Consider the following 19613-nt stretch of genomic DNA (forward strand, 5'->3'; position numbering starts at 1 on the left):
TTGTATATTTAGATATGTTTAAAAAATCATATCATATCTGGAATCATAGCCGGAGTTATGGTAAAAAAAAAAATCCCATAGCTAATCTACATTACTTACACTGTGCTATATATTCTTTTGATTGTTTTTTTCTGGGCAGCCCCTGGGCCGAATGGTTTTTCTGGGCAGCCCCTGTGGCCGAATGGTTTGGTACCGCCTTTGGCCCAGGGCGTGATCCTGGAGTCCTAGGATCAAGTCCCATGTCAGGCTCCCTGCATGCAGCCTGCTTCTCCCTCTGCCTATGTCTCTGCCTCTCTCTCTTTCTCTCTCTCAGTCTGTCATGAATAAATAAATAAATAAATAGTCTTTAAAAATGATTATTTTTTTCTTTTTAGCAAATATTTATTGAATGGAAACTTTATTGTAAACACTGAGGATACGGAATCCAATTTGATCAGGGTACCTGCTCTTGAGGAGTTAACATTCTAGTTGGGGAACATATACAATAAGAATACAAATTTTAAAAATTAGTACAATTAAGTACTATGAAGGTAATCTCATAGGAAGGTAGAACTGAGCATGATAGGGTTCTACAATGCACAGAATAGTAAGAGAGGACTATTTCTTACGATCTTTCTCTTTCTTTATGTTGGTGCACACTTGAGTCTGTAATGTTTCAGAAACAGCCTTCATTTTATAAAAATCTATTATTTCTTCTTCCAGTTGTCTTCTCTCCTCCTCAAGTTTCATTGTCTCCTCTTGTTGGACTCTTTTAAGATGCTCAAACTTTTTCTGTAGCTGTGAAACAAACGTGCAGTTGTGACTCAAAGCACACTATGGTAGAACATTCCCAGGAACATGCTTGTCTTTCCTACTGGTTATCAAACATAACCTAGTCATTAGAATAGAGCTTGATCTTAATAGCCTCAAATTTTCATATTTAAAGTAAAAAATTAGATATGGAATTTCCTTCTTACTTTTAATTTTAAATGTGTCACCATTGAACCAAATGTAATAAAACACAGTTATGAAAAACCTCAATTGTAGAAATTTTTCCTAATGAGGTATATATTTTTAACTCTACAATTTCCCATAAACCTCTTTGAGTAAAATTTGATAGATCCATGTCCACTAAAAATACATACATTAAAATACGACATGGAATATAAAATATTTCTTGACACTTTATTTGGTGAAGGTATTTTGAAAGAAAGTCAGATAATTTCCTCAGTTAAGTAAGGTTAGCATAATTATAGGAAGAAACAAAAACCTCATTCAGTTACTTTTATTTGCTTTTATAATCTTTGGGACTTAAAATGAGCCTAATTAACTATAAGAAGCAGATAATATCATCTTAGTTTCCATTAAAGAAAGCCCTGGATTTTTTAGCCTGACTTCATTCAATATAAAGATTGCTTGTGGGCAGCCCTGGTGGCTCAGTGGGTTTAGCACTGCCCAGTCCAGGGCGTGATCCTGGAGCCCCGGGATCGGGTTCCATATCGGGCTCCCTGTATGGAGACTGCTTCTCCCTCTGCCTGTGTCTCTCCCTCTCTCTCTCTGTGTGTGTCTCTATGAATACATAAATAAATTTTTTTTTTAAAAATCAGGGTTCTTTAAAAAAAAAGATTGCTTGTATACATCAGAGGAAGTATGATTTTTAAAACTATGGCTAGTATGGCATAAAAAGTATGAGGGAAAACTTATTTTCAGTTAACTTTTTGAAAAACAGACTAGGAGTTTAAACTGCCACAATATTAATTAGCTGGCTTATATGGCTGTGAAGAACACAAGCATGTTAAGACTAGTGGTTCTCAACTCTAAATGGCCATTATAATAATTTGGTAAGGTTGCAAGCTTCCCAAAGCACAGGATGCACACAGGTCAGTTGCATCACACTCTCAGGAGTGGAAACCTGAGCATCACCACTATTAGAAATTCCTCAGGTGACTAATGTGCAGCAAAGTTTGAGGTCCATGGTTTTAAATTAAAATTATTTTTCCTCTGCTGAAGCTGCATGTCTCTTAATTACATTTTCATGCCTGAGAAGGAAATGAATATCTACACACGAGTGAAAGAGCTGGGGATATGAGAGTGTGGTATCTATAAATAAGGGTAAAATCAATGAGAAAAACCTTCACTTAAACATGAGAAGAACTATAGAACAGATCAACAAAACCAGGAGTTGGTTCTTTGAAAAAATTAATAAGATAGATAAACCATTAGCCAGCCTTATTAAAAACAAAAGAGAAAAGACTCTAATTAATAAAATCATGAATGAAAAAGGAGAGATCACAACCAATACAAAGGAAATATCAATGATTTAAAAAACTAATTATGAGCAGCTATATGCCAATAAATTAGGCAATCTAGAAGAAATGGATGCATTTCTGGAAAACCACAAATTACCAAAACAGGAACAGGAAGAAATAGAAAACTTGAACAGGCCAATAACCAGGGAGGAAATTGAAGCAGTCATCAAAAGCCTCCCAAGACACAAAAGTCCAGGGCCAGATGGCTTCCCAGGGGAATTCTATCAAACATATAAGAAGAAAAAATACCTATTCTACTAAAGCTGTTCTGAAAGCTAGAAAGGGATGGAATACTTCTAAACCCATTTTATGAGACCAGCATCACCCTGATTCCAAAACCAAAGACTCCACCTAAAAGGAGAATTATAGACCAATATCCCTGATAAACACAGATGCAAAAATTCTAAACAAGATACTAGCCAATAGGATCCAACAGTACATTCAGATTATTCACCATGACCAAGTGGGATTTGTCCCTGGGATGCAAGCCTGGTTCAACATTCATAAAACAATTAACGTAATAGGCATATCAACAAGAGACAAAACAAGACCCATAGGATCCTCTCAAAAGATGCAGAGAAAGCATTTGACAAAATACAGCATCCATTCCTGATCAAAACTCTTCAGAGTTAGTGAGAGAGGGAATATTCCTCAGCATCTTAAAAGCCATCTATGAAAAACCCACAGCAAATATTATTCTCAATGTAGAAAAACTATGAGCCTTTCCCCTAAGATCAGGAACACGACAGGGATGTCCACTCTCACCACTGCTATTCAACATAGCATATAAGTTCTAACCTCAGCAATCAGGCCACAAAAAGAAATAAAAAGCATTCAAATTGGCAAAGAAGAAGTTAAACTCTCCCTCTTCACAGATGACATGATACTGTACAAGAACAAGAAAACCCAAAAGACTCCACCCCAAGATTACTAGAACTCATCCAGCAATTCGGCAGTGGGGCAGGATACAAAATCAATGCCTAGAAATCAGTGGCATTTCTATACACTAACAATGAGACTGAAGAAAGAGAAATTAAGGAGTTAATCCCATTTACAATTGCACCCAAAAGCATAAGATACCCAGGAATAAACCTAACCAAAGAGGTAAAAGATGTATACCTTAAAAACTAGGGCACAGGGGATCCCTGGGTGGCTCAGTGGTTTAGCACCTGCCTTCAGCCCAAGGCATGATCCCAGAGTCACAGGATCGAGTCCCACATCGGGCTCCCTACATGAAGCCTGTTTCTCCCTCTGCCTGTGTCTCCTCCTCCTCCTCCTCCACCTCCTCCTCCTCCTCCTCCTCTCTCTCTCTCTCTCTATCATGAATAAATAAATAAAATCTTTAAAAAAAACTACAGAAAACTTCTGAAAGCAATTGAGGAAGACACAAAGAAATGGAAAAATATTCCATGCCATAGATTGGAAGAATTAATATTGTGAAAATGTGAAAATGTCAAATGCTACCCAGGGCAATTTACACATTCAAAGCAATCCCTATCAAAATACCATGGACTTTCTTCAGAGAGTTGAAACAAATCATCTTAAGATATGTGTGGAGTCAAAAAAGATGCCAAATAGCCAGAGGGATATTGAAAAAGAAAACCAATGCCGGTGGATCACAATGCCAGATTTCAGGTTGTACTACAAAGCTGCGATCATCAAGACAGTGTGGTACTGGCACAAAAACAAACACATAGATCAATGGAACAGAATAGAGAATCCTTAAATGGGCCCTCAGCTCTATGGTCAACTAATATTCGACAAAGCAGGAAAGAGTATCCACTGGAAAAAGCACAGTCTCTTCAATAAATGTTGCTGTGAAAATTGGACAGCCAGGTGCAGAAGGATGAAACTAGACCATCATCTTACACCAGACACAAAGATAAACTCAAAATGGATAAAAGATCTCAATGTGAGAAAAGAATCCATCAAAATCCTAGAGGAGAACAGAGGCAACATCCTTTTTGAATTTGGCCACAGCCACTTCTTGCAAGATACATCTATGAAGGCAAGGGAAACAAAAGCAAAAATGAATTACTGGGACTTCATCAAGATAAAAAGCTTCTGCACAGCAAAGGAAACAGTCAACAAAACTGAAAGACAACCTACAGAATGGGAGAAGATATTTGCAAATGACATACCAGATAAAGGGCTGGGATCCAAGATCTATAAAGAATGTATTAAACTCAACAGCAAAAAACCAATAATCCAGTCATGGAATGGGCAGAAGAAATAAACATAAATTTCACGGAGGAAGACATAGACATGGCCAACATGCACATGAAAAAATGCTCTGCATCACTTGCCATCAGGGAAATACAAATCAAAACCACAATGAGATACCACCTCACACCAGTGAGAATGGTGAAAACAAGACAGGAAACAACAAATGTCAGAGAGGATGTGGAGAAAGGGGAACCCTGTTGCACTGTTGGTGGGAATGTGAACTGGTGCAGCTGCTCTGGAAAACTCTGTGCAGTTTCCTCAAAGAGTTAAAAAGAGATCTGCCCTATGGCCCATTAATGGCACTAGTGGAGATTTACCCCAAAGATACAGATGCAGTGAAAAATGGAGACACCTGCACCCCAATGTTTATAGCAGCAATGTCTACAGTAGCCATACGGTGGATGGAGTCTTGGTGTCCTTCAACAGATGAATGGATAGAGAAGATGTGGTCCATATATACAATGGAGTATTACTCCAGCATTAGAAATGACAAATACCCACCATTTGCTTCGAGGTGGATGGAACTGGAGGTATTATGCTGCATGAGGTAAGTCAATTGAAAAAGGACAAACATTATATGGTCTCATTCATTTGGGGAATATAAAAAATAGTGAAAGGGAATAAAGAGGAAAGGAGAGAAAATGGGAAATATCTTAGAGGGTGACAGAACTTGAGAGAATCCTAACTCTGGGAAAGGAACAAGGGGTAGTGGAAGGCAAGGTGGACGGGGGATGGGATTGGGTGATGGGCACTGAGGGGGGCACCTGATGGGATGAGCACTGGGTGTTATACTATATGTTGGCAAATCAAACTCCAATAAAAAAATATACAAAATAAAAAAACCTTTGGAAGGTGAAGCTTGGAAGGAAGATGGCAGTGGAGTAGTAGGTCTGAGGCTCACCTCACCCCATGAACACATCTAAATATCTATCTAAATATGGCAGAAATCAACTTGAAGATGGACAGAACAACTCCACAACTAAAGGGAGAAAAGAGCATCCAGACTTCTTGCCTGAAATAATAAAGAGTTATTTTGTGAACTTGAAAAAAAAATAAAGGGAGAAAAGAGGCCATAGTCAAGTGGTACGAATTTATTCAGTATGGAGATGTGATTTAGTGGAAAATGGATCACAGGTGCTGTGAAGGGGAGGTACCTGTGGTCACAGAGAAGGGTGAGAGACATGGCCACAAAGGGGAACACACCAGGAGAATATTTCACCAAAGCCCTTGGCCTGGAAAATATGAGGGACTGATCTTCATGTTTTTGTTGCCAAGTGTGAGGCTTAAAGCTGACTTTTAAAGGTCAGCAGTCTTGCCTGGGATAGAGCCCCGAGGGCACTCCCCTGCTTCTGGTGAGAAGATAGGCAAACATCAAGGGGCATATAGCTTGGAAACTGCAATCTGAAGACCACCCGGGGCACATAGGTGAAAGATTATTTGCTCTTCTCAGAGAGCTTCCTGAGATGCAACATTTCCTGAGACTTCTCTCGAGGAGCAAAGGAGCTGCTCGCGCCACTTCCCTACCAGTTCCTCAGCATAAACACATAGCCACTTGCTGGATTAGGACCAGCACTGATATTGGCCGTATCCTTACACCAAGTCCCACTCCTCTGCCTTCTATGACAAGGAAACGCTGGCCACAACTTGAGAGCTTGAGTTCATTTTGGAGAGGTGACATGGCCTCCGCATGGGCGAAGGACCCCAAAGGCAGTATCCCAGGGCCCTCCCTGTCCACCAATACAAGAACAAAGACATTGTATGAAGGCTACAAACCCCAGGGGCTCAGCAGTGTGTTGCAATTCACCATAAATTCCAAACTGCTCTAGGATCCAGCCACCACCGTCTGCTACAAGAAAGCACTGAACAAAACACAAGGAAACCCTCCCCCAGAGAATCATTATGGGTTTGTTCCCCTGGAGTCTCTGAGGTGTGCAGTTTTGAAACACATCTATGCCTGAGATGAAACACAGGAGTGCCGCTCTGATTGGCAGGTGGTCAGCTCTGACACGGACAGAGGAAAGGCAGGGATCTCACAGAGACCAGGAACAGAGTCATTGAGGGCTCACTAAGAAGGGGTGGTGTGCATTTCCCACTCCAGAGATGAGAGATTGGGGGGAATCCATTTTCACCCTGCAAACCCCACCATGATACATCTTAGTGAGCTAAACAATGCCAAGTGGGGAATGGAGTTGCTACACCAAGCCACACTAGCTACCCTGCACTCTGCAGGTGCATATCCACTAGGGCAGTTCCACCTAAGAAACAGAGCAGCATGTCCTTCCCCCAGAAGACCAGCACAAACACCTGCCCACACCAAGTCAGCTGATTATAGAGCACCACAGAACTTCAGTTCTGGGGCAGTCCGGTGGCTCAGCGGTTTAGTGCCACCTTCAGCCCAGGGTGTGATCCTGGAGACCTGGGATCAAGTCCAACATTGGGCTCCTTGCATGGAGCCTGATTCTCTCTCTGCCTGTGTCTCTGCCTGCCTCTCTCCCCGTGTCTTTCATGAATAAATAAAATCTTTAAAAAAAAATTCAGTTCTGGGGGGAAACAAGATCTAGCATCCTCTGTTTCTTTTTCTTTTTGTTTGTTGTTTGCTTCTTTTTGCCTTTGTTTTTGTGTTTTTATTCTTGTTTTGTTTTTTAAGATAAGAAAGGGCATTTTAAAAATTGTTAAATTTTTCTCCTATTTTAATTCTTTATACCTTTTTTCTAAGAAGCTTTTTATAACAAGCAGAAGAAAACACACTTAGGATATAGCTTCCTATATGTATTTTATTTTATCTTATGTTACTTTTTAATTTTTAAAATTTTATTTTTATTCTTATTTCTTTTTAAAAAGGGCATCCAGGCGCCTGAGGATAGGAAGCTGTGGTAGTTACTGCGGGAGCTGACTCTAGGACTGGAGAGCTGGCTGCCACCATTGTTGTTGTTCCTCCTGGTGTCACCTTGTACCTGGGATTGAGCAGGGGCCTCACATGATAAACAGCTCCCACTGAGCTGTGCAACTGGCAGGGGGCGGGGCAGCTCCCCCAGGTGCACACACCTGAGAATCAGCACAGGAGACCCCTCCCCCAGAAGACAAGCTGGAAGAACAGGGGAAAAGCAACTTATTGACCAAGCAGCACTGGAAAGTTCCAGGGGAAGTCGAGGGATTTACAGTATATAGAATCAGAGGATACTCCCCATTGTTTTGTGTTTTCTGTTTACCCCCCTTTTCCCTCCCTTTTTTTCCTCTCTTTTTCTCCTTTTCCTAGTACAACTTGTTTTTGGCCACTCTGCAATGAGCAAAATGACTAGAAGGAAAAACTCACCTCAAAAGAAAGAATCAGAAACAGTCTTCTCTCCACAGAGTTACAAAATATGGATTACAATTCAATGTCAGAAAGCCAATTCAGAAGCACAATTATAAAGCTACTGGTGGCTCCAGAAAAAAGCATGAAGGACTCAAGAGACTTCATGACTGCAGAATTTAGATCTAATCAGGCAGAAATTTAAATTTAAATTAAAAATCAATTAAATGAGATGCAATCCAAACTGGAGGACCTAACGACGAGGGTTAGCGAGGTAGAAGAATGAGTGTGTGACATAGAAGACAAGTTGATGGCAAGGAAGCAAACTGAGGAAACAAGAGAAAAACAATAAAAAGATCATGGGGATAGGTTAAGGGAAATAAATGACAGCCTCAGAAGGAAAAATCTGCTTTTAATTGTGGTTCCTGAGGGTGCCGAAAGGGACAGAGGTCCAGAAATTATATTTGAACAAATCAGGAAGTTAGAGAAGAATTAAAAAGATTCATGGAATCTAATGAGAATGAAGATACAACCATTCAAAATCTTTTTGGGATACAGCAAAAGCAGTCAACAAAACTCAAAGACAACCTACAGAATGGGAGAAGATATTTACAAATGACATATCAGATTAAGGGCTAGTATCCAAGATCTATAAAGAACTTATCAAACTCAACACCCAAAAACAAACAATCCAATCCTGAAATGGGCAGAAGACATGAACAGAAATTTCTCCAAAGAAGACCTACACATGGCCAACAAGCATATGAGAAAATGCTCTGCATCACTTGCCATAAGGGAAATACTAATCAAAATCACAGTGAGATCCCACCTCACCCCAGTGAGAATGGCAAAAGTTAACAAGACAGGAAACAACAAATGTTGGAGAGGATTTAGAGAAAGGGAAACACTTTTGCACTGTTGGTGGGAATGGGAACTGATATAGCCACTCTGGAAAACAGTGTGGAGGTTCCTCAAAGAGTTAAAAAATAGAGCTACCCTATGACCCAGCAATTACACTACTGGGTATTTACCCCAAAGATACAGATGCATTGAAACGTCAGAACACCTGCCCCCCCCCAATGTTTATAGCAGCAATGTCCACAATAGCCAAACTGTGGAAGGAGCCTCAATGCCCTTCTACAGATGAATGGATAGAGGAGATGTGGTTTATACATACATTGGAATTTTACTCAGCCATCAGAAAGGATGAACACCCACCATTTGCTTCGACATGGTTGGAACTGGAGGGTGTTATGCTATATGAAGGAAGTCATTTGGAGAAAGGCAATCATCATATGGTTTCACTCCTATGGGTAATATGAGAAATAGTGAAAGGGATTATATAGGAAACAAGGAAAACTGAATAGGAGTAATTAATGAGGGAGACAAGTAATGAGAGATTCCTAACTCTGGGAAACAAATAAAGGGTTGCAGAAGGTGAGGTGGGAGGGCATTGGTACCTGGTGACAGGAACTGAGGTGGGCACTTGGTATGATGAGCACTGTTATATGTTTGGCAAATTGAATTCAAATTAAAAAATGTAAAAAAAGAAAAAGAATCAATAGCTATACTTCTGAAACTGTTCTGAAAAGTAGAAATGTATGGGAAGCTTCCAAACTCATTCTATAAAACCAGCATCATTTTGATCCCAAAAATAATCACTAAAAATGATAATGACAGGCCAATATCCCTGATGAACATGGTTGCAAAAATTCTCAACAAGACACTAGCTCACTGGATCAAATGGTATAATAAAAGAATTATTCACCTCAACTAAGTAGAATTTATCCCTGGGCTGCATTGGGGGTTCAACATCCACATATCAATCAATGTGATAAACCATGTTAATGAAAGGATAATAGTGACATAACCCTCTCAATAGATGCAGAAAAAGCACTTGACAAACTACAGCATAATTTCTTGTTAAAACTCTATATAAAATAGGGATAGAAGGCACATAACCTAACATCATAAAGGGTATATATGAAAGAACCTCAGCTAATATCATCCTCGATGTGGAAAACAGAGAGCTTTCCCCCTAAGATCGGGAACATGCCTGGGATGTACACTGTCACAACTGTTGTTCAACATAATACTGGAAGTCCTTGCCTCAACAATCAGACAAAAAAAAGAAATAAAAGACATCCAAATTGGCCAAGAAGCAGCCAAACTTTCACTATTCAGAAATGGAATCATACTTACTCTATGAAGAAAACCCAAAAGACTGCACCCCAAAAAAAAAATGCTAGAACTGATACAGTAATTCAGTAATGTGGCATGATATAAATCAATGTACAGAAATCTGTTGCATTTCTATATGCCAACAATGAAGCACAGAAAGGGGAATAAAGCAATTGATGCCATTTAAACTGTACTAAAAAGTATAACATACCTAGGAATTACACCTAACCAAAGAGATAAAATATCTGTTCTGAACACTATGGAACACTATGAATGAAATTGAGGAAGACATAAAGAGATGGAAAAACATTCCATGCTATGGATTGGAAGAACAAATATTGTTAAAATGTCTATGCTACCCAAAGCAATCTACACCTTCCATGTAATCCTGATCAAATTACCACCAGTATTTTTCACAGAGCAAGAACAGTCCTAAAATTTGTATGGAATCAAATAACCATAGGAATGTAGAAAAAGAAAACCAAAGCTGGAGGTATCACAATTCTGGACTTCAAGCTCTATTACAAAGCTGTGATCATCAAGTCAGTGTGGTACTGGCATAAAAACAGACACAAAGATCAATGGAACAGAATAGAGAACCAAGAAATTGACCCTCAAATTTATAGTCAACTAATCCTTGACAAACCAGGAAAGAAAATGCACTGGAAAAAAAGACAGTCTCTTCAATAAATGGTGTTGGGAAAATTGGACAGCCGCATGCATAAGAATGAAACTGGACCACTTTCTTACACCATGCACAAAGATAAATTTACACTCAAAATGGATGAAAGACCTAAATGTGATTCCATCAAATCCTACCAAAAAACACAGGCAGCATCTTCTTTGACCTCAGCTGCAACAACTTCTTCCTAGACATATCTCCAGAGGCAATGAAAACAAAAGCAAAAACTATTGGGGCTGCATCAGGATGAAAATCTTCTGCACAGCAAAGGAAATAATCAAACTAAAAGGCAACCTACAGAATGGAAGAAGATGTTCGCAAATGATATATCTGATAAAGGTCTATTATCCAAAATCTATTAAGAACTTATCAACTCAAAGCCAAAAAATTCCCAAAAATTCAGTCAAGAAATGGGCAAGTGACATGAACAGACATTTCTCCGAAGAAGACATACAAATGGCCAACAGACATGAAACATCACTCATCATTAGAGAAATAAAAATCAAAACCACAATGAAATACTACCTCAAACCATTCAGGATGGATAAATTTAGCAATCTGGGAAATAAGAGATGGGGAAAGGATGCAGAGAAAGTGGAACCCTTTTATAATTTTGATAGGAATCTACACTGGTGCAGGAATTCTGGAAAATAGAGGATGCAGAGGTTGTGAGGATGCAGAGAAAGGGGAACCCTCTTGCACTGTTGGTAGAAATGAAAACTGGTGTAGCCACTCTGGAAAAGAGTATGAGTTTTCTCAAAAAGTTAAAAATAGAACTACCCTGTGACCCAGCAATTGCACTACTCAGTATTTAACCAAAAGAAAAAAAATACAGGCTCAAAGGGTTACATGAATTCTGGTGTTTTCAGCAGTATTTTCAGCAATAGCTAAAATCAGAGAGCAGCCAAATGTCTATCAACTCATGAATGGATAAAGAAGTGGTATATACATGCAATAGAATACTACTCAGCCATCAAAAAGATTGAATTTTTGCCATTTGCAATGAGTTAGATAAAGCTGGAGTGTATTATGCTAAGTGAATTAAGTCAGAGAAAGACAAGTAACAAGATCTCCCTCATATGTGGAATATAAAAAAAACATGTACATATGGGAAAGGGGAAAAGAAAAAAGGGAGTGAGGGAAACAAGATATAAGTGACTCTTAATGTTCTAGAATAAACAGAGGGTTAATGGATGGAGGTAGTTGGGAATTGGGCTAGATGAGCGATAGCTATTAAAGGGGACACTTGCTGCGATGAGCACTGGGTGTTGTATGTAGATAGTGAATCCCTGAATTCTACTCCAGAAACCAATATTGCACTGTATGTTAACTAACAATTTTTTGAAGAAAAGAAAGAAATAGACTCTTAATTATAGATAACAAACTGATGTTTACCAGAGGGGAAGAACTGGGGAGGATGGGTTAAATAAGTGATGGGAATTAAGGATTGCAGTTGTTGTGATGAGCACAGGGTGGCATATGGAAGTGTTGAATCACTATATTGTACACCTGAAAATAATATAACAGTGTATGTCAACTGACTGAAATTAAAATAAAAGCCTTTAAAAATGAAAAGAAAGATGATCTCTAGTAATGTGGAAAATGTACAAACGTCTCAGTTTTTAAGTATTTGAAAATTGTAAAGTTGTAATTTTGAATTCTGACTAATCTATCTGCTAGATGTGCTTTAAAAGTTTACTTGTGAGCCTCCACTTTCTTGTCAGCTAATCCTAGTTGCTGCGTACTTATCATATTTTCAAAAATTAAGTTTTTCCTTTTCTGAGAAAGCCTTGTACGTCTGTTTCCTGTCACTTTGTCCTGTGTGGATGCTTTTACAATCTTGGTCATTTTATTTCTACCAGCATTTTTTCTAAAGTCATTTATTAATCTTTGTTAAGAATTTCAGCTACACGGATGCCTTGGTGGCTCAGCACTTGAGCGTTTGTCTTTGGCTTATGCCGTGATCCTGGGTCCAGGATTGAGTCCCACATCAGGCTCCTTGTGGAAAGCCTGCCTCTCCCTCTGCTTATGTCTCTGCCTCTCTCTGTGTGTCTTTCATGAATAATAAAGTCTTAAAAGAAAAAAAAGAATTTCATCTACTCATCACTTTGCACAACCAATTTTAGGTTGTTTTTGGTTTTTCTTGAGGGAACATATAACTGAAGAATAGAAGAAAAACTGATGAGCAAAAATGAAGCAGATGTACATAGATAAGGGCCATAACCAAAGGGAATAAGGTAGAGGATAATTTAAATGATTGATTTGGTTTCTGGTCACTTCCTACTCCGGATTTAGGTTATCAGGAGACCCAGCTATGCTTCTTATTCTATTCTCTCTATATGAAACCCTTGGATACTTTCAAAACTTAACCTTTATACTTAATCTGCTAGAATTTTTATTACTTATTGTTCAATCGTCCATGATTCAAATGTCCAAGATGTCCATGATTGAGACATCTGGTATACAGCACCTAGTCACTATTTTGCTTTTATTGAAAAAAATTCATGTTTTGGGACACCCGAGTGGCTCAGTGGTTGAGCATCTGCTTTGGCTCAGGTTATGATCCTGCAGTCCTGGGATTAAGTCTCGCATTGGGCTCCCTGCAGGAAGCCTGCTTCTCTCTTTGCCTATATCTCTGCCTTTCTCTGTGTGTCTCATGAGTAAATAAAATCTTTACAAAAATATAAAAAAAATCTTTACAAAAATAAAAGAAAAAATGATGTTTCAATTTACCTATTTCTGCTCAAAACTAAATTCTTAAGTTAAACCACATCCACTTGAGAGAATGATATTTATGATTCCAAGCATATTTTTTTGTTAAAAAGGTATTGGTGCAAATAATCAACACTATAGTATAGACCATAAAAAGACTATAGTAGTCTTTTTTTCCCATTTCTTTGGAAACATAAAAGAATGAAATGAAAAGGAAATTAACAGTTCACCAACCAAAAGCTTTCTAAATAAGTCTTGTGTTAGTCAACATTCACTAACTTATTTATAAAGGGAAGAAAAATTTTCAGTAGTAGTGTTAGAAAGTAATGACTCTTGGGGTGCCTGGGTGGCTCAATCAGTTAAGCATCTGCCTTTGGCCCAGGTCATGATCTCAGGGTCTTTTTTTATAAATTTATTTTTTATTGGTATTCAATTCGCCAACATATAGAATAACACCCAGTGCTCATCCCGTCAAGTGCCCACCTCAGTGCCCGTCACCCAGTCACCCCCACCTCCTGCCCACCTCCCATTCCACCACCCTTAGTTCATTTCCCAGAGTTAGGACTCTTTCATGTTCTGTCTCACTTTCAGATATTTCCCACTCATTTTTTTTTGGGGGGGGGGGATATAAAAATAGTGAAAGGGAATAAAGGGGAAAGGAGAAAAAATGATCTCAGGGTCTTGAGATTGAGACTTACATCGGGTTCTCTGCTCAGTGGGGAGTCTACTTCTTCCTTTCCCTCCGCCTATCTCCCTCTCTCCCTGCTTGTGTTCTTTCTCTCTCTCTCAAATAAGTAAAACCTTAAAAAAGAAAGTAATGACTCTTCACAGAAGTTAATAGCTTGAATTTGTTATAAATTAAAATTTATGTGAAAATTCAAATTATAAAATAAAAGCAAATAGGATTTACAAAATTATTTTCATTTTTTAAAAGGCAAATTCTCCTTCCACAGTTTGGCTATTGTGGACATTGCTGCTATAAACATTGGGGTGCAGGTGTCTCGGCTTTTCAATGCATCTATATTTTTGATTGGCAAATCAAACTCCAATAAAAAATAAATGTAAAAAATAAAATTATATGTTCTAAAAAAATAAAATTGCTGCCAATAATTTTTAAAGCTTATATTCAAAATCCATATTGTAAATAGCTATCTTTAGAAAAATAGCAAATATTCTCCAAACTCATCAACTAAACCCTTGAGATTAAAACTCCAAACTAAAAACACACCTACAAATGAATACAAATTATACCAGACTGGTGAACTTGCCTCTTTTTCAGATTCTTTAAATGTTGTTTCTTTCTCCTTTACTCGCTGCATAAATTTTTGTTTCAATTCTTCTTCTTCCCTCTGACATTGATCATAGAACTTTTGTCTTTTGGCTTCATAGATCTCTTGAAAACTATAAAAAATACATTATTACTCTCATATTAAAATGGTAACATATATAACCCTGTAAAAATATATACTGTATGTTAAGTCCCATGTGAGGGCATTTACCAACATTTTCTTCATGTATAGAAATAGAAATTTCTATATCATGAGGTATAAAAAAAGTGAGGTACAATATTGTAGAATATATAGACAGTGTGCCTAAAGAATACTAGAATTTTGAAACGATATTAGTGATTGCTTGTTACCACCACCTTTCAATATATCACACTTCTTTAGAACTTTTTATAATAAAACTTGGGAAAACCTCTACTTTATAAGGTTTTTATTTAAAATAAAGCCAGGCAGGGTGCCCGGGTGGCTCAGTAGGTTAAAAGGCTGCCTTCAGCTCAGGTTATGATCCCAGGATCTTGGGATTGGGCTGACACTGGGCTCCCTACTCAGCAGGGTGCCTGCTTCTCCCTCTTCTTCTGCTGCTCCTCCTGCTTGTGTGCTCTGTTTCTCTCTGATAAATAAATAATATCTTTAGGGCAGCCTGTGGGGCTCAGCGGTTTAGCTCCGACTTCAGCCCAGGGTATGATCCTGGAGACCCAGGATCGAGTCCCACATCGGGCTCCCTGCATGGAGCCTGCTTCTCCCTCTGCCTCTGTCTCTGCCTCTGTGTGTGTCTCTCATGAATAAATAAATAAAAATCTAAAAAAAATCTTTAAAAAATAATGTTGGGCACCATAATAATATTATTATCAATTATAATAATAAGCATCATAATCAAAATCATATAGTACTGGAACAAAAATAGACACATAGATAAATGGAACACATATAAAAATGGAACATAGTAGAGAACCCAAAAACAAACCCAGGTTTATATGATTAATTAATCATATGTCATTTTTATGTCATTTTTATGACAAAGGAAGCAAAAATATACAATGGAAAAAGTCTCTTCAATAATTGGTACTGGGAAACTATACAGCTACATGTAAAATTATGAAATTGGACCAGTTTCTTATACCATACACAAAAACAACGTCAAAATCATTAAATACCCTAATGTGAAACCTGAAACCATAAAACTTCTGGAAGAGAATATATGCAGTGGTCTCTTGGACACTGACCAACATTTTTCTACCTGTGTCTCCTCAGGCAAAAGAAATAAAAGCAAACATAAACTATTGTGACTACACCAAAATAAAAGGCTTTTGTACAGTGGAGGAAACCATCAAGAAAATGAAAGGCAATCTATTGAATGGAAAAAAAATTGCAAACGATATCTCTGATAAAAGGTTAATAACCAAAATATATAAAGAACTTATATGACTATGACTCAACACTAAAAAAACCCAAAAAAACTGATTTAAAAAATGGCCAGAGAAAGTGAATAGACATTTTTCTGATGAAAATATACAGATGGCCAACAGACACATAAAAAATGCTCAACATTTCTATCATCAGGAAATGCAAATCAAACCACAATGAGATATCCTCTTATTCCTGACATAATTGCTAGAATCAAAAAAATAAAAACGTAAAATGTTGGTGAGGATGTGGCAAAAAAGGAGCTCTCATGCATTCTTGAGTAGAATGTAAATTGGTGAAGCTACCGTGGAAAAAAATCATGACGTTTCCTTAAAAAATTAAAAATAGAAATACCATACGTTCCAGTAATCCCACTACTGGTTATTTTCCCAAAGAAAATGAAAACACTAATTTGAAAAAAAATAAATCCTTATGTTTATTTCAGCACCATTTATCTTAGATATGGAGGCAACCTAAGTTTCCATCAATAGATGAATGGATCAACAAGATGTGGGGTGTGTGTGTGTTAAGAATATTACTCAATCTTAAAAAAGAATAAGATCTCGCTACTTATGACATGGATGGACCTAGGGAGTATGTCACAAGTGAAATGTCAAACAGACATAGAAAGAAAAGTACTATATGATTTCATTTGTGTGTGGAATCTAAAAACTAAGCAAAGGAACAAACAAATAAACAAGAAAAGGAGGAACAGAAGAATAAATACAGAGAACAAACTGGTGATTGCTAAAGGGAAGGGGAATGGGAGATGGGCAAAATGGGTGAAAGGGAGTGGGAGGTACTGGCTTCTGGTTACAGTATAAATAAGTCATGGAGATGAAAAGCACAATATAGGAAATATAGTAAGTGGTATTATAATAGTGTTGTATGGTGACAAGTGGTAGCAACACTTGGGGTGAGCATAGCATAATATATAAAGTTATAAAACAATTATGTGTACACCTGAAACTATTGTAATACCAGGTATCAACTATACTTCTTTTTAAAATGATTTTAAGACTGAAAAAAATCTGTTTTTCCTACCATCTTTCTTTAAAAACAAGCTCTCTTGCCTCTCAAAATTAAAATTAAAATTTAAGTCCGGCATCTTTCAAAATTTAAATCAGTTCACTTTTGGCTGTCTTCAAATACCTAAAAAATTGATATACCAGTATCACTGGTATACACTGTCATCTTTTGCAGTACAAATCCTAGTCCTCTTAAAATAACTAAATACATCTGCTCTCAAACTATTTTCACTTGACTTCTCCAACATTACTGCTGCTTTTCCTCTTTCCTTCATCCAGCACTCAATGTGATGTCCCTTGCCATTCTCAATATCCTCTGCTAGCCTTTATCTATCTTTGCCAATATTTATTTTTTTAATTTTTATTTATTTATGATAGTCAGAGAGAGAGAGAGAGAGAGGCAGAGACATAGGCAGAGGGAGAAGCAGGCTCCATGCACCGGGAGCCCGACGTGGGATTTGATCCCGGATCTCCAGGATCGTGCCCTGGGCCAAAGGTAGGCGCTAAACCGCTGCACCACCCAGGGATTCGTTTTGGCCAATATTTAAAATCTCCTTCATGAACATCTATTTCATATAAAATACAAAAGTAAAAACAAGGTAATATTTTTCTTTTGGATACACATTTCAACATATGCACATATTGAATACTCCTATTTGAGCATATAAATGGGTCATTGAATTACATTGCTGTTAATAATTCTCTCCATCTAAGTCTGATGATGATTCAAAAAATACAATTCAGGATGACCAGAATGTGAAATGTACAGTTACTCTCTTTCCCAAATGATTGAATCTCATGGTTTTACAGGATTTCTAAATCTTGTTAGCTTCTTCTGACAAGATCTCTTCCACTCACCTAAGTGGCTTGTTGTCTGGACCCACATCAGTAAAGCCCATTTTCTTCAGTTTGTAGCATCTGTACCGTTCGTAGTGCTGAATGTGGGTTTGTTCTTTCAGGTCTTCCATATTTATACAAAGAAGCATATCCCGGAGCTTGATAAAATCACAGTGATTTTCATTTTCCACTAGGCAGGAAAATAAGAAAGCAACAACACTTATCAGCAACTCTTGGCACTCAATAAGTATTCTTGAGGGAATGTATGCATGAGAAACACGTTTAAAGTAATAACTAAGAGATCATTATGATTAATAGATATAATTCTTTGTAATTTATCTGTTATAAGCAGAGTTTGTTTTTGGATCAGGAAGTTTATCTTAAATTTATTAGCCAAAGAATAAATAGGAAAGAGTGAATTAACATGTTATATTATATTAATGTATGGTATAGTTTTTGTTAATAATTGTTGGTATTTTACAAGTGCCCCCAAGGTATTTCACAGAGCACTAACAAAGAACACAACATATAATTTCACTAAAGTAAATAATTTCATAATGTAAATCCTGCTACTATGAAGGCACCAAAAATTATGCATATTTTCATTCTCAAATACTATTTATACCCCATATTTATGAGACCAAATTAGTTACTATTTAAAATCAATCAATAAATTTGCATGGATCTTTCCTGTGTGTCATATCCAGGCTACTGAGCACAATATATATTTTATTGTGCATGACATTGTAACCAAATTTCATATTAATTAAAATATATTGTTTTAAGTGTTTCATAAATTTAATTTTTAATGTATCAATTAATAAAACAACATTTTGGAAACTAGTATAAGTGGAGATAATCCAATCTCCAGTAATTTCCATTAAAATTATATAAACCAGAGGATAAGTGACTGCCTGTTAAAATATTTCAACTCATCACAATGTTAGATAGTTTTTTAAAAAAGATTTATTTATTTATTCATGATAGACAGAGAGAGAGAGAGAGAGGCAGAGACACAGGAGGAGGGAGAAGCAGGCTCCACGCAGGAGCCCATCGCGGGACTCAATCCTGGGACTCCAGGATCGCGCCCTGGGCGGAAGGCAAGCGCTAAACCGCTGAGCCACCCAGGGATCCCCAATGTTAGATAGTTTATATAAATATTTAAGTATAATTTTTCTGGGATAGCCTGGGTGGCTCAGCAAAAGCATCTGCCTTTGGCCCAGGGTGTGATCCTGGAGTCCAAGAATCGAGTCTCACATCAGGCTCCCTGCGAGGAGCCTGCTTCTCCCTCTGCCTGTGTCTCTGTCTGTCTCTCCCTGTGTCTCATGAATAAATAAATAAAATATTTTTAAGAAGTATAATTTTTCCAAAGATAAATTACATTTCATTATTTTAAAAATAGTTTACCATACTTTTTGTCTATTGACCATTTAAAAATGTCTTATAAATTAAGTAGTAATTAATATATGTAGCAGGTTTTAAACATTAGTATTTGTGCTTTAATTTTGTTCCAAGATCTTTTGTTCAAAGCATTTTCCAACATCCTGAATGTAATAATTTATGCACAGAGAGATACTATGCATAGGTCAGGTTGGGGTAAATGAAGAGATTCTAGCAAACCTCTGTGAATTTTTGTCTAAAGAACTGCCTAGTAAATTCCTATGAGAATGAATTATA

The 19613-nt window shown here is 37.4% G+C and overlaps 1 protein-coding gene across 1 annotated transcript in view; it reads right to left on the reverse strand.

Moving 5' to 3' along the window:
- Window positions 1–359: 359 nt before the first annotated feature.
- SEPTIN14 (septin 14) overlaps window positions 360–19613 on the reverse strand; it is an 85617-nt gene continuing 66363 nt past the window's right edge. The window contains exons 8-10 of the mRNA XM_025986424.2: window positions 17958–18126; window positions 14650–14782; window positions 360–777 (exon numbers count right to left, since the gene is read on the reverse strand). Of these exons, the coding sequence (XP_025842209.2) occupies window positions 598–777; window positions 14650–14782; window positions 17958–18126 (482 nt within the window). The 3' untranslated portion in view covers window positions 360–597. The remainder of the gene's footprint in view (window positions 778–14649; window positions 14783–17957; window positions 18127–19613) is intronic.

Source organism: Vulpes vulpes, chromosome 5, assembly GCF_048418805.1.
Source record: "Vulpes vulpes isolate BD-2025 chromosome 5, VulVul3, whole genome shotgun sequence".
NCBI lineage: Eukaryota > Metazoa > Chordata > Mammalia > Carnivora > Canidae > Vulpes > Vulpes vulpes.